This window comes from Oncorhynchus keta, chromosome 28, assembly GCF_023373465.1.
Source record: "Oncorhynchus keta strain PuntledgeMale-10-30-2019 chromosome 28, Oket_V2, whole genome shotgun sequence".
Taxonomy (NCBI): domain Eukaryota; kingdom Metazoa; phylum Chordata; class Actinopteri; order Salmoniformes; family Salmonidae; genus Oncorhynchus; species Oncorhynchus keta.
In genome coordinates this window covers 15,016,306-15,033,118 of record NC_068448.1, presented here as the reverse complement: position 1 = coordinate 15,033,118, position 16,813 = coordinate 15,016,306, and the positions used below count along the sequence as shown (strand labels likewise).

At 43.4% G+C, this 16,813-nt stretch overlaps 1 protein-coding gene across 2 annotated transcripts in view; it reads left to right on the top strand.

Annotated features, from left to right (window-relative positions):
* LOC118360521 (low-density lipoprotein receptor-related protein 1-like) overlaps window positions 1-16,813 on the top strand; it is a 260,259-nt gene that overhangs the window by 149,630 nt on the left and 93,816 nt on the right. For both annotated transcript variants that reach the window (XM_052484956.1, XM_052484955.1), the window contains exons 26-29: window positions 2,278-2,482; window positions 6,494-6,658; window positions 6,902-7,146; window position 16,813. The exon at window position 16,813 is cut by the window's right edge and continues 131 nt beyond it. In XM_052484956.1, coding sequence (XP_052340916.1) covers window positions 2,278-2,482; window positions 6,494-6,658; window positions 6,902-7,146; window position 16,813 — 616 coding nt within the window. The remainder of the gene's footprint in view (window positions 1-2,277; window positions 2,483-6,493; window positions 6,659-6,901; window positions 7,147-16,812) is intronic.

The following is a 16,813-nucleotide window of genomic DNA, read 5'->3' as shown; positions in this document are numbered from 1 at the left end:
GTGCCCATGTGTGTGTGTGCACCTGTGCATGTATGCATATCTCTGTGTGTGTTACCTGTGCAGTGTGGCCCCTCATCCCAGCCAACCTCCCACTAGAAGTCCCCAACTACAAACACTCCACAACTAGAAACTCTCCACTAGAAGTCCCCAACTAGAAGCTTTCCGCTAGAAGTCCCCAACTGGAAGCTTTCCACTAGAAGTCCCGAACTAGAAAGTCTCCACTAGAAGTCCCCAACTAGAAACTCTCCACTAGAAGTCCCCAACTAGAAACTCTCCACTAGAAGTCCCCAACTAGAAGCTTTCCGCTAGAAGTCCCCAACCAGAAACTCTCCACTAGAAGTCCCCAACTAGAAGCTTTCCACTAGAAGTCCCCAACTAGAAACTTTCCACTAGAAGTCCCCAACTAGAAACTTTCCGCTAGAAGTCCCCAACTTGAAACCACCCACTAGAAACCACCCACTAGAAACCCCCCATTACAAACCCACCGCTATTTTTTATTTTTTTATTTTACCTTTATTAAACTAGGCAAGTCAGTGAAGAACAAATTCTTATTTTCAATGACGGCCTAGGAACAGTGGGTTAACTGCCTTGTTCAGAGGCAGAACAACAGATTTTCTGTAACTTTTTGTAGCTCTGGGATTCGATCTTGCAACCTTTCGGCTACTAGTCCAATGCTCTAACCACTGGGCTACCTGCCGCCCACTAGAATGACCCCCCCACTAGAAACCCTCCACTAAAACCCCCCCACTAGTAGCCCTCCACTAGCAACCCCACACTAGAAACTCTCCACTAGAAACCTTCCACTAGAAACCCCCCACTAGAAAACCCACACTAGAAACTAGAAACCCCACACTAGAAAACCTCCACTAGAAACTCTCCACTAGAAACCCTCCACTAGAAACATCCCACTAGAAACTCTCCACTAGAACCCCCCCACTAGAAGCCCTCCACTAGGAACCCCACACTAGAAACCCCCCACGAGAAACCCCACACTAGAAACTAGAAACCCCACACTAGAAACTCTCCACTAGAAACCTTCTACTAGAAACCCCCCACTAGAAACTCTCCACTAGAAACTCTCCACTAGAAACCCCCCACTAGAAACTCTCCACTAGAAACCCTCCAATAGAAACCCTCCACTAGAAACCCTCAACTCGAAACCTCCCACTAGAAACTCTCCACTAGAAACTCTCCACTAGAAGCCCTCCACTAGAAACTCTCCACTAGAAACCCCTCTTTAGAAACCCTCCACTAGAAACCCCTCTTTAGAAACCCTCCACTAGAAACCCCTCTTTAGAAGCCCTCCACTAGAAATCCCTCTTTAGAAACCCCTCTTTAGAAACCCTCCACTAGAAACCCCTCTTTAGAAACCCTCCACTTGAAACCCCTCTTTAGAAACCCTCCACTAGAAACCCCTCTTTAGAAACCATCCACTAGAAACCCCTCTTTAGAAACCCTCCACTAGAAACCCCTCTTTAGAAACTCTCCACTAGAAACCCCTCTTTAGAAACCCTCCACTAGAAACTCTCCACTAGAAACTCCCCACTAGAAACTCTCCACTAGAAACCTCCCACTAGAAACTCTCCACTAGAAACCTCCCACAAGAAACCTCCTACTAGAAGCCCTCCACTAGAAACTCTCCACTAGAAACCTCCCACTAGAAGCCCTCCACTAGAAACTCTCCACTAGAAACCTTCCACTAGAAACCTCCCACTAGAAACTCTCCACTAGAAACTCTCCACTAGAAACTCTCCACTGGAAACCTCCCACTAGAAACCCTCCACTAGAAACCCTCAACTCGAAACCCTCCACTCGAAACCCTCCACTAGAAATCCTACACTGACGGGCCAACTGACTGACTCAGATTCCATAGAGAAGGAATTCTAAACAATCCTCTCAGTTTGTCAGCGGTTTGCTGCAGTTTAACATGTGAGCTGCAGGATGGAGTTAGTCTCTCGCTGCTGTCTTTTGACATGAGCTAGACAGACATATTGTATTACTTCAGCAGATATTTCCCAATTGCATAAAGCTCTAATACAGCTTGGTTCACTGGGTACCATTTCTGTCATGTCCATTATGAATAGCTATCTAATCATGTTATTTTCTTCAAATTTCATCAAATCGTTTTTTTTCTTCTGTGTATTGAGGTAAGTGATTGGAGTGTCAAACAAATCTACAATTTCCCATGCAAGGCACTAACCCAGCCATCTTCTATCTCCCATTTCTCATACCCTACCCCTCTCTCCTCCCCTCCATCCCCCCTCCTACCCCCTCCAGCTCTGACCAGTTTCGAGGTGGTGATCCAGTATGGCCTGGCCACTCCAGAAGGACTAGCTGTGGACTGGATAGCAGGGAACATCTACTGGGTGGAGAGTAACCTAGATCAGATAGAGGTAGCCAAGCTGGACGGAACCATGAGGACCACCCTCCTGGCTGGTGAGGTGGAGCACCCACGGGCTATCGCCCTCGACCCCAGAGATGGGTGAGGAAACAAAACTATAGATTACAAAGCAGTAAAGCGTAGATTAGTATAGAACAGTAAAGTGTAGATTAATATAGAACAGTAAAGTGTAGATCACTGTAGAACAGTAAAGCTTAGATTACTGTAGAACAGTAAAGTGTAGATTAGTATAGAACAGTAAAGTGTAGATTACTGTAGAACGGTAAAGTTTAGATTAGTATAGAACAGTAAAGTGTAGATTAATATAGAACAGTAAAGTGTAGATTAGTATAGAACAGTAAAGCATAGATTACTGTAGAACAGTAAAGTGTAGATTAGTATAGAACAGTAACGTGTAGATTAGTATAGAACAGTAAAGTGTAGATTAGTATAGAACAGTAAAGTGTAGATTAGTATAGAACAGTAAAGTATAGATTACTGTAGAACAGTAAAGTGTAGATTAGTATAGAACAGTAACGTGTAGATTAGTATAGAACAGTAAAGTGTAGATTAGTATAGAACAGTAAAGCATAGATTACTGTAGAACAGTAGTGTAGATTAGTATAGAACAGTAACGTGTAGATTACTGTAGAACGGTAAAGTGTAGATTAGTATAGAACAGTAAAGTGTAGATTAGTATAGAACAGTAAAGTGTAGATTAATATAGAACAGTAAAGTGTAGATTAGTATAGAACAGTAAAGTGTAGATTAGTATAGAACAGTAAAGTGTAGATTAGTATAGAACAGTAAAGCATAGACTAATATAGAACAGTAAAGTGTAGATTAGTATAGAACAGTAAAGCATAGTTTACTGTAGAACAGTAAAGTGTAGATTAGTATAGAACAGTAACGTGTAGATTACTGTAGAACAGTAAAGTGTAGATTAGTATAGAACAGTAACGTGTAGATTACTGTAGAACAGTAAAGCATAGACTAATATAGAACAGTAAAGTGTAGATTAGTATAGAACAGTAAAGCATAGACTAATATAGAACAGTAAAGTGTAGATTAGTATAGAACAGTAAAGCATAGATTACTGTAGAACAGTAAAGTGTAGATTAGTATAGAACAGTAACGTGTAGATTACTGTAGAACAGTAAAGTGTAGATTTTGACCACAGTCAAAAAAAAGAAAAAAAAAGACATGATATCAATAAAAAGATACAACAAGCTGAAACGAGCCACGTACGATTCCCCACATGGCAGCTTCTTCTTGTCATTGGTGCTAGCTATCTATACCCCAGGGCCATCACACTGGACCCATGCGATGGGTAGATAACATGCAACCATAGAATAGATACCATATTTTATGTAACCTTTATTTAACTAGGCAAGTCAGTTAAGAACAAATTCTTATTTACAGTGGCAGCCTAGGAACAGTGGGTTAACTGCCTGTTCAGGGGCAGAACGACAGATGTTTTACAGCTCGCAACCTTTCAGTTACTGTCCCAACGCTCTAACCACTAGGCTACCTGCCACTGCACAGTTCCATGGTATCTGTTCTATGGTTCTATAGTATCTGTTCAATGGTTCTATGGTATATGTTCTATGCTTCTATGGTATTGGTTCTACAGTATCTGTTCTATGGTATCTGTTCTATAGTTCTATAGTATCTGTTCTATGATATCAAATAAAATCAAAACCAAATGTATTTATATAGCCCTTCGTACATCAGCTGATATCTCGAAGTGCTGTACAGAAACCCAGCCTAAAACCCCAAACAGCAAGCAATGCAGGTGTAGAAGCACAGTGGCTAGGAAAAACTCCCTAGAAAGGCCAAAACCTAGGAAGAAACCTTGAGAGGAACCAGGCTATGTGGGGTGGTTAGTCCTCTTCTGGCTGTGCCGGGTGGAGATTATAACAGAACATGGCCAAGATGTTCAAATGTTCATAAATGACCAGCATGGTCCAATAATAATAAGGCTGAACAGTTGAAACTGGAGCAGCAGCACGGCCAGGTGGACTGCGGACAGCAAGGAGCCATCATGTCAGGTAGTCCTGAGGCATGGTCCTAGGGCTCAGGTCCTCCGAGAGAGAGAAAGAAAGAGAGAAAGAAAGAGAGAAAGAGAGAATTAGAGAGAGCACACTTAAATTCACACAGGACACCGAATAGGACAGGAGAAGTACTCCAGAAGTACTGTTCTATGGTTCCATGGTATCTGTTCTATGGTATATGTTCTATGTTTCTATAGTATATGTTATATGGTTCTACTTTTGGGCTCCAGAGTGGCGCAGTGGTCCAAGGCACCGCATTTCAGTGCATGAGGTGTCATTACAGACTCTGGTTTGATTCCAGGCTGAATCACAACCAGTGATTGGGAGTCCTGCACAATTGGCCCAGCATTGTCCCGGTTAGGGTTTGGCCGGGGTAGGCTGTCATTATGAATAAGAATTTGGTCTTAACTGACTTACCTAGTTAAATTAAGGTTATGTTAAAAAAAGAACAGATACCATGGAACCATGGAGTGGCAGGTAGCCAGTAACAGAAGGGTTACTTAATCAAATCTGCCCCTGAACAAGGCAGTTAAACCACTGTTCCTAGGCTGTCATTGTAAATTCCAATTTGTTCTGAGATATAATAGATATCATGGAACCATAGAACCAAAGAGCCATAGTGTGATTGCAGAGTAGTACCTCTTCACAGTCTCATACTGTATGTATGACATACAATATCAGTCAAAATTATACATTGTAGAATAATAGTGAAGACATGAAAACTGATTTTTTCAAGTAGCCACCCTTTAACTTGATGACAGCTTTGCACACTCTTGGCATTCCCTCAACCAGCTTCACCTGGAATGCATTTCCAACCGTCTTGAAGGAGTCCCCTCATATGCTGGGCCCTTGTTGGCTGCTTTTCTTTCACTCTGCGATCCGACTCATCCCAAACCATCTCAATTTGGTTGAGGTCGGGGATTGTGGAGGCCAGGTTATCTATCTGATGCAGCACTCCATCACTCTCCTTCTTGGTAAAATAGCCCTTACACAGCCTGGAGGTGTGTTGGGTCATTGTCCTGTTGAAAAACCAATGATAGTCCCACTAAGCCCAAACCAGCAAAGCTCCACCACAACATAACACCTCCTCCTCCATGCTTCACGATGGGAAATACACATGTAGAGATCATCCGTTCACCCACACCGCGTCTCACAAAAACACGGCGGTTGGAATCCATCATCTCCAATTTGGACTCCAGACCAAAGGACACATTTCCACCGGTCTAATGTCCATTGCTCATGTTTCTTGGCCCAAGTATGTCTCTTCTTATTGGTGTCCTTAAATAGTGGTTTATTTTCAGCAATTCGACCATGAAGGCTTGATTCACAATACTTGATTCTTCTCTGAACAGTTGATGTTGAGATGTGTCTGTTACTTAAACTCTGTGAAGCATTTATTTAGGCTGCAATTTCTGAGGCTGGTAATGAACTTATCCTCTGCAGCAGAGGTAACTCTGGGTCTTCCATTCCTGTGGTGGTCCTCATGAGAGCCAGTTTCATCATAGCGCCTGATGTTTTTTTGCGACTGCACGTGAATAAACATTCAAAGTTCTTGAAATGTTCTGTATTGACTGACCTTCATGTCTTAAAGTAATGATGGACTGTTGTTTCTCTTTGCTTATTTGATGTGTTCTTGCCATAATATGGACTTGGTCTTTTACCAAATAGGGCTATCTTCTGTATACCCCCTTCCTTGTCACAACACAACTGATTGGCTCACGCCTGTTAATTGAAATGCATTTCAGGTGACTACCTCATGAAGCTGGTTGAGAGAATGCCAAGAGTGTGCAAAGCTGTCATCAAGACAAAGGGTGGCTATTTGAAGAATCTCAAATATAACATATATTTAGATTTGTTTAACACTTTTTTGCTTACTACATGATTCCATATGTGTTATTTCATAGATTTGAGATCTTCACTATTATTCTACAATGTAGAAAATAGTACAACTAAAGAAAAACGCTTGAATGAGTAGGTGTTCTAAAACTTTGGATCGGTAGTGTAATGCTGCTGAATATTCCTGAATGTGTGTTTCTCTTTCTATTCTTTGTCTGTCTAGTATTCTGTTCTGGACGGACTGGGATGCCAGCTTGCCCAGGATAGAGGCAGCATCTATGAGTGGTGAGGCCAGGAGGACTATCCACAGAGAGACTGGCAGCGGTGGCTGGCCAAACGGACTGACTGTAGACTACATGGAGAGACGCATTGTATGGATCGATGCCAGGTACTGTTGCTCTCCTTACTATACGTACCCACGCACGCACACTTACACACACACACACACACACACACACACACACACACACACACACACACACACACACACACACACACACACACACACACACACACACACACACACACACACACACACACACACACACACACACACACACACACACACACACACACACACACACACACAACCTCTCCCACTCACCTCCTCTCATAAATGTTTTCTCCCCAGGTCTGATGCCATTTACTCTGCTCTGTATGACGGCTCTGGTCTGATCGAGGTGCTGAGGGGTCATGAGTACCTGTCTCATCCTTTTGCTGTCACTATGTACGGAGGAGAGGTGTACTGGACAGACTGGAGGACCAACACCCTGGCCAAGGCCAACAAGTGGACCGGCAACAACGTAACCGTGGTCCAACGCACCAACACACAACCCTTCGACCTGCAGGTGTATCATCCCTCCAGACAGCCCGAGGGTAGGTCACACGGACGGATGCTTACATAAATACATACAGTGCCTTCAGAAATTATTCATACCCCTTGACTTATTCCACATGTTGTTGTTACAGCCTGAATTCAGAATGTTCTCATCCATCTACACACAATACCCCATAATGAGAGTGAAAACATGTTTTTAGACATTTTTGCAAATTCAAGAAAATACAGAAATATCTCATTTACATAAGTACTCACACTCCTGAGTCCATATTTTGTAGAAGCACCTTGTGTAGCGATTACAGCTGTGAGTCGTTATGGGTAAGTCTCTTAAAAGCTTTCCACACCTGGATTATGCAACATTTGTCCATTATAATTTTCAAAATTCTTCAAGCTCTGTTAAATTGATTGTTGATCAGACGCAACCCATCCCTTTAGCGGGATCATTTTCATTAACAACCGCTGAATTGCAGAGCGCCACATTTAAAAAAATAAATAATACAAATATTTATATTCATGAAATCACAAGTGCAATATAGCAAAACACAGCTTAGCTTTTTGTTAATCTACCTGTCGTGTCAGATTTTTAAAATATGCTTTACAGCGAGAGCAATCCAAGCGTTTGTGTAAGTTTATCGATCACTAGACAAAACATTATGAACACCTAGCATCAAAGTTGCTTGGTCACGAAAATCAGAAAAGCAATCAAATTAATCGCTTACCTTTGATGATCTTCGGATGTTTTCACTCACTCCGTTTGTTTGGCACGTTATGTTCAGAAATCCACAGGCTCGAGCGGTCACGACAACGCAGACGAAAATTCCATAATGTCCACAGAAACATGTCAAATGTTTTTTATAATCAATCCTCAGGTTGTTTTTAAAATATATAATCGATAATATATCAACCGGCACTGTCTCTTTTTCAGTAAGAGAGGGAGAGACAATGGCTGCCCCACTCTGTTGCGCGAGCAAAACTCATGCAAACACCCAGCTATCCACTACGCAATGTTATCTTTCTCACTAAATTTTCAAAATAAAAGCCTGAAACTGTCTAAAGACTGTTGACACCTTGAGGAAGCGATAGGAAAAGGAATCTGGTTGATATCCCTTTAAATGGAGCGAAGGCAGGCTATGGAACATGGAGATTTCAAAATAGAAGCCACTTCCTGGTTTGATTTTCCTCAGGTTTTTGCCTGCAATATCAGTTATGTTATACTCACAGACAATATTTTGACAGTTTTGGAAACTTTAGAGTGTTTTCTATCCTAATCTGTCAATTATATGCATACTTTAGCATATGGGCCTGAGATATGGTCTGTTTACTTTGGGAACGTTATTTTTCTAAACATAAAAATAGTGCCCCCTAGCTGAAAGAGGTTAAGAGCTTTCCACACCTGGATTGTGCAACATTTGTCCATTATAATTTTCAAAATTCTTCAAGCTCTGTTAAATTGATGGTTGATCATAAGTCACAAGTTGCATGGACTCCCTCATCTCTGTACCCCACACATACAATGACCTGTAAGGTCCCTCAGATGAGCAGTGAATTTCAAACGCAGATTAAACCACAAAGACCATGGAGGTTTTCCAATGCCTTGCAAAGAAGGGCACCTATTGTTAGATTGGTAACTTGAGCATGGTCAAGTTATTAATTACACTTTGCACTGTAAATATCTAGGTGTCCTTCCTAACTCATTTGCCGGATAGGAAGAAACCACTCAGTGATTTCACGATGAGGCCAATGGTGAATTTAAAACAGTTGCAGAGTTTAATGACTGTGAGAAAACTGAGGATGGATCAACAACTTTATATTTACTCCACAATACTAACCTAATTGATAGAGGAAAAAGAAGGAAGCCTGTAAAGAATACAAATATTCCAAAACATACATCCCGTTTGCAACAAGGCACTAAAGTAATACTGCAAAACATTTGGCAAAACAATTAACTTTTTGTACTGAATACAAGGTATTATATTTCGGGAAATCCAATACAACACATTACTGAATACCACTCTACATATTTTCAAGCATAGTGGTGGCTGCATCATGTTATGGGTATGCTTGTCATCTGCAAGGACTAGGGAGTTTTTTAGGATTAAAAAAACAGAATCAACCCTGGAGTTGCTTACCAAGAAGACAGTGCATGTTCCCTAGTGGCCGAGTTACAGTTTTGACTTAAATCTATTGGCAACTCTAAGGCTAGATCTGAAAATGTTTGTCTAGCGTTTTGTTTAGGAACATTTTCCTCCTGAACTCATTTAGACTTGCCATAGCAAACAAGTTAAATACTTATTGACTATTCATTTGTAAAAATGTGTGAAAACATAATTTCACTTTGACATTGTGGGGTATTGTGTGTAGGCAAGTGGCAAAACATCTCAATTTAATACATTTTAAATTCAGGCTGTTATGTAAGAAAAGTCAAGGGATGTGAATACATTATGAATGCTCCCTAGTGGCCGAGTTACAGTTTTGACTTAAATCTATTGGCAACTACACACGCATGCATGCAGGCCGACACACACAAGCAACCTCACACTTCACAGCTGCCTCTTACTGCTAACTGGACTGTGACACACACTTTGGTGCAGTGTTGGAGGAAAGGGCAGGACTGCAGAGTGGTGCACTACACTCAACTCCCCTCAGACAGCTGACCTTTCACTGTTGTCCCATGTGTTGTGTTACCTCCATGATCCTGTGAATCACACACACTGGATAATAAAGCCCACACACTGTGGATAATAAAGCCTAGACACTGTGGATAATAAAGCCCACGCACTGTGGATAATAAAGCCCAGACACTGTGGATAATAAAGCCCACGCACTGTGGATAATAAAGCCCAGACACTGTGGATAATAAAGCCCACACACTGTGGATAATAAAGCCCACGCACTGTGGATAATAAAGCCCGGACACTGTGGATAATAAAGGCCACACACTGTGGATAATAAAGCCCAGACACTGGATAATAAAGCCCACACACTGTGGATAATAAAGCCCAGACACTGTGGATAATAAAGCCCACACACTGTGGATAATAAAGCCCACGCACTGTGGATAATAAAGCCCAGACACTGTGGATAATAAAGTCCACACACTGTGGATAATAAAGCCCACACACTGTGGATAATAAAGCCCACACACTGTGGATAGTAAAGCCCACACTGTGGATAATAAAGCCCACACACTGTGGATGATAAAGCCCACACACTGTGGATAATAAAGCCCACACACTGCAGTATTTGACCTTTTAGACTCAATAGTAGAGGGTCAAGGGGCAATTTCGAAATGTGGTTGTGCATCAGCAGTTTTTCTCTTGTTACATAAACCCTTACTTCCTTAGCCACTTCCCACTCAGACAGCGCACCTTCTGACCGATGCCTGGATGACCAGAGGAGGGTGACGTGTGGGCCCAATAGATCAGCCGGTCACGGACAGCAGAAGGCACGTACAGGCGCCCAGCGGGACACTGAAGGATTGCGGTGGTCAGTCCAGATGAGAAAAGGGTGTTTAGCCACCTCAAGCCAATGTCTCCATGCCTTCAAAGCCTTCACGACAGCCAACAGCTCCCGGTCCCCCACGTCATAGTTTTGCTCCGCTGGGCTGAGCTTTCTCGAGAAGAAGGCACAGGGTCGGACCTTCGGTGGCGTACCTGAGCGCTGAGAGAGCACGGCTCCTATCCCAGCCTCGGACGCGTCCGCGTCCACCTCCACCTCCACTATGAACGCCAGAGAAGGATCGGGATGGGTCAGCACCGGAGCCGAGGTAAACAGAGCCTTCAGGTGACCAAAAGCCCTGTCCGCCTCAGCCGACCACTGCAAACGTACCGATCCCCCCTTCAGCAGTGAGGTAATGGGAGCCGCTAACCTGACCAAAACCCCGGATAAACCTCTGGTAGTAGTTGGCAAACCCTAAGAACCGCTGCACCTCCTTTACCATGTCGGGAGTCGGCCAATTACGCATGGCTGAAATGCTGTCACTCTCCATCTCCACCCCTGAGGAGGAAATGTGGTACCCTAGGAAGGAGACGGACTGTTGGAAGAACAGGCATTTCTCAGCCTTGACATACAGGTCATGCTCCAACAGTTGACCAAGCACCCTGCACACCAGGTACAAATGCTCGGCGAATGTAGCGGAGTATATCAGAATGTCCTCAATATACACCACTACACCCTGCCCTGAAAATCGCGTCTACAAAGGCTTGGAAGACAGATGGCGCATTCATCAACCCGTACAGCATGACGAGGTACTCATAATGCCCTGAGGTGGTACTGAACACCGTCTTCCACTCGTCTCCCTCCCGTATACACACCAGGTTGTAAGCGCTCCTGAGATCTATGGCGGGCCGAGATGATGGAGCATCGCTGCCTGCTCCCGGACACGCTCCTCGACCACTATACCAGGGGCACCTGCTCCTGCTGACTCCATTTTGTTGGTGTGAAATTCTGTCAATGGGTGGGTGTAGCTGGTGCATGGAAGTCAGGCGCAGGAGAGCAGAGATGAGTGGACAGAGCACTTTACTCAGGCAATTATTAAAACAGGACGCAACAAAAAAATAAATGCTGAAAAAGAACAAGTGAGGCAGCACAAAGTACACACAACCAAGTACAAAGTACACACAACCAAGTACAAAGTACCGGCTGCCACAAAGCACGGGAACAAATCAAAACCCGGCGTACACCAGCTGGAAGCGCACCAACCTGACAATAAACAATACCACACACAGACAGTTGGGGGAACAGAGGGTTAAATACAAGACAAGTAATGAGGGAATGTAAACCAGGTTTGTGGGAAAACAAGACAAAACCAATGAAAGGTGGATCGGCGATGGCTAGATGACCGGTGACTTCGACTGCCGAACGCCGCCCGAACAAGGAGAGGAACCGACTTCGGAAGATGTCGTGACATATGCAAACATTTCTCTCCACCTTATGGCAAAATGTGAAGAATTGCAGGAAATTAGCTGTACAACTGCTTGTTTTCCTCTCCGCTCCATGGCTAAATTAGTAGAATTACATGAAATGTGTTATAAAATTGCAAAAACGCAGACCTGCGAGCAACTGAGGCCCCTCATAATGAGTTCATATTTTTGGTGGCCCCCACCCCATCTACGTTTCCCATCACCGTATATATGGTGGCCAAGACCATCTCGGCTTAGAAAGGTTGTATTGATCTGAGCTTAGATAGGTTGTGTTGATCTGGGCTTCGATAGGTTATGTTGATCTGGGCTTAGATAGATCATGTTGATCTGAGCTTAGATAGGTTATGTTGATCTGGGCTTAGATAGATCATGTTGATCTGGGCTTAGATAGGTTATGTTGATCTGGGCTTAGATAGGTTATGTTGATCTGGGCTTAGATAGGTTATGTTGATCTGGGCTTAGATAGGTTATGTTGATCTGGGCTTAGATAGGTTATGTTGATCTGGGCTTAGATAGGTTATGTTGATCTGGGCTTAGATAGATCATGTTGATCTGAGCTTAGATAGGTTGTGTTGATCTGGGCTTAGATAGGTTATGTTGATCTGGGCTTAGATAGATTATGTTGATCTGGGCTTAGATAGGTTATGTTGATCTGGGCTTAGATAGGTTGTGTTGATCTGGGCTTAGATAGGTTATGTTGATCTGGGCTTAGATAGATCATGTTGATCTGGGCTTAGATAGGTTATGTTGATCTGGGCTTCGATAGGTTATGTTGATCTGGGCTTAGATAGGTTATGTTGATCTGGGCTTAGATAGGTTATGTTGATCTGGGCTTAGAAAGGTTGTATTGATCTGGGCTTAGATAGATCATGTTGATCTGAGCTTAGATAGGTTGTGTTGATCTGGGCTTAGATAGGTTGTGTTGATCTGGGCTTCGATAGGTTGTGTTGATCTGGGCTTCGATAGGTTATGTTGATCTGGGCTTAGATAGGTTATGTTGATCTGGGCTTAGAAAGGTTGTATTGATCTGGGCTTAGATAGATCATGTTGATCTGAGCTTAGATAGGTTGTGTTGATCTGGGCTTAGATAGGTTGTGTTGATCTGGGCTTCGATAGGTTATGTTGATCTGGGCTTAGATAGGTTGTGTTGATCTGGGCTTCGATAGGTTATGTTGATCTGGGCTTAGATAGGTTATGTTGATCTGGGCTTAGAAAGGTTGTATTGATCTGGGCTTAGATAGATCATGTTGATCTGGGCTTAGAAAGGTTGTATTGATCTGGGCTTAGATAGATCATGTTGATCTGAGCTTAGATAGGTTGTGTTGATCTGGGCTTAGATAGGTTGTGTTGATCTGGGCTTCGATAGGTTATGTTGATCTGGGCTTAGATAGGTTATGTTGATCTGGGCTTAGATAGGTTGTGTTGATCTGGGCTTCGATAGGTTATGTTGATCTGGGCGTAGATAGGTTGTGTTGATCTGGGCTTAGATAGGTTGTGTTGATCTGGGCTTAGATAGGTTGTGTTGATCTGGGCTTAGATAGGTTGTGTTGATCTGGGCTTAGATAGGTTATGTTAATCTGGGCTTAGATAGGTTGTGTTGATCTGGGCTTCGATAGGTTATGTTGATCTGGGCTTCGATAGGTTGTGTTGATCTGGGCGTAGATAGGTTGTGTTGATCTGGGCTAGATAGGTTGTGTTGATCTGGGCTTAGATAGGTTATGTTGATCTGGGCTTCGATAGGTTGTGTTGATCTTGAAGACATTCTGTGTAGACAGATAGAGACCACTTATCATGTGGTTGACTTAATCATTATACATTGAGTTTACAAAACATTAGGAACACCTTCCTAATATTGAGTCGCACCCTCTTCTGCCCTCAATTCGTCAGGGCATGGACTCTACAAAGTGTCGAAAACATTCCACAGGGATGCTGGCCCATGTTGACTCCAATGCTTCCCACAGTTGTGTCAGGTTGGCTGGATGTCCTTTGTGTGGTGGACGTTCTTGATACACATGGGAAACTGTTGAAAAACCCAGCAGCGTTGCAGTTCTTGACATACTCAAACCAGTGCGCCTGGCACCTACTACCATACCCCGTTCAAAGGCATTTCAATATTTTATCTCACCTATTCACCCTCTGAATGGCAAACATACACAATCCATGTCTCAATTGGCTTAATTTCTTTAACCTTTAACCTGTCTCCTTCCCTTCATCTACACTGATTGAAGTAGTGGTTATCACTAGGAGAAAGCTGATCACAGTGGTTAACACTAGGAGAGAGCTTATCACAGTGGTTAACACTAGGAGAGAGCTGATCACAGTGGTTAACACTAGGAGAGAGCTGATCACAGTGGTTAACACTAGGAGAGAGCTGATCACAGTGGTTAACACTAGGAGAGAGCTGATCACAGTGGTTAACACTAGGAGAGAGCTGATCACAGTGGTTAACACTAGGAGAGAGCTGATCACAGTGGTTAACACTAGGAGAGAGCTGATCACAGTGGTTAACACTAGGAGAGAGCTGATCACAGTGGTTAACACTAGGAGAGAGATGATCACAGTGGTTAACACTAGGAGAGAGATGATCACAGTGGTTAACAGTAGGAGAGAGATGATCACAGTGGTTAACACTAGGAGAGAGCTGATCACAGTGGTTAACACTAGGAGAGAGCTGATCACAGTGGTTAACACTAGGAGAGAGCTGATCACAGTGGTTAACACTAGGAGAGAGATGATCACAGTGGTTAACACTAGGAGAGAGATGATCACAGTGAGAGAGATGATCACAGTGGTTAACACTAGGAGAGAGATGATCACAGTGGTTAACACTAGGAGAGAGATGATCACAGTGGTTAACACTAGGAGAGAGATGATCACAGTGGTTAACACTAGGAGAGAGCTGATCACAGTGGTTAACACTAGGAGAGAGCTGATCACAGTGGTTAACACTAGGAGAGAGCTGATCACAGTGGTTAACACTAGGAGAGAGCTGATCACAGTGGTTAACACTAGGAGAGAGCTGATCACAGTGGTTAACACTAGGAGAGAGCTTATCACAGTGGTTAACACTAGGAGAGAGCTGATCACAGTGGTTAACACTAGGAGAGAGCTGATCACAGTGGTTAACACTAGGAGAGAGCTGATCACAGTGGTTAACACTAGAGAGAGCTGATCACAGTGGTTAACACTAGGAGAGAGCTGATCACAGTGGTTCACACTAGGAGAGAGCTGATCACAGTGGTTAACACTAGGAGAGAGCTGATCACAGTGGTTAACACTAGGAGAGAGCTGATCACAGTGGTTAACACTAGGAGAGAGCTGATCACAGTGGTTAACACTAGGAGAGAGATGATCACAGTGGTTAACACTAGGAGAGAGATGATCACAGTGGTTAACAGTAGGAGAGAGATGATCACAGTGGTTAACACTAGGAGAGAGCTGATCACAGTGGTTAACACTAGGAGAGAGCTGATCACAGTGGTTAACACTAGGAGAGAGCTGATCACAGTGGTTAACACTAGGAGAGAGATGATCACAGTGGTTAACACTAGGAGAGAGATGATCACAGTGAGAGAGATGATCACAGTGGTTAACACTAGGAGAGAGATGATCACAGTGGTTAACACTAGGAGAGAGATGATCACAGTGGTTAACACTAGGAGAGAGATGATCACAGTGGTTAACACTAGGAGAGAGCTGATCACAGTGGTTAACACTAGGAGAGAGATGATCACAGTGGTTAACACTAGGAGAGAGCTGATCACAGTGGTTAACACTAGGAGAGAGATGATCACAGTGGTTAACACTAGGAGAGAGATGATCACAGTGGTTAACACTAGGAGAGAGCTGATCACATTGGTTAACACTAGGAGAGAGATGATCACAGTGGTTAACACTAGGAGAGAGATGATCACAGTGGTTAACACTAGGAGAGAGCTGATCACAGTGGTTAACACTAGGAGAGAGCTGATCACAGTGGTTAACACTAGGAGAGAGATGATCACAGTGGTTAACACTAGGAGAGAGATGATCACAGTGGTTAACACTAGGAGAGAGATGATCACAGTGGTTAACACTAGGAGAGAGATGATCACAGTGGTTAACACTAGGAGAGAGCTGATCACAGTGGTTAACACTAGGAGAGAGCTGATCACAGTGGTAAACACTAGGAGAGAGCTGATCACAGTGGTTAACACTAGGAGAGAGATGATCACAGTGGTTAACACTAGGAGAGAGGTGATCACAGTGGTAAACACTAGGAGAGAGATGATCACAGTGGTTAACACTAGGAGAGAGATGATCACAGTGGTTAACACTAGGAGAGAGATGATCACAGTGGTAAACACTAGGAGAGAGATGATCACAGTGGTTAACACTAGGAGAGAGATGATCACAGTGGTTAACACTAGGAGAGAGATGATCACAGTGGTTAACACTAGGAGAGAGATGATCACAGTGGTTAACACTAGGAGAGAGCTGATCACAGTGGTTAACACTAGGAGAGAGATGATCACAGTGGTTAACACTAGGAGAGAGCTGATCACAGTGGTTAACACTAGGAGAGAGATGATCACAGTGGTTAACACTAGGAGAGAGATGATCACAGTGGTTAACACTAGGAGAGAGCTGATCACAGTGGTTAACACTAGGAGAGAGCTGATCACAGGGGTTAACACTAGGAGAGAGATGATCACAGTGGTAAACACTAGGAGAGAGATGATCACAGTGGTTAACACTAGGAGAGAGATGATCACAGTGGTTAACATGTCTTCTTCCCCTCAGC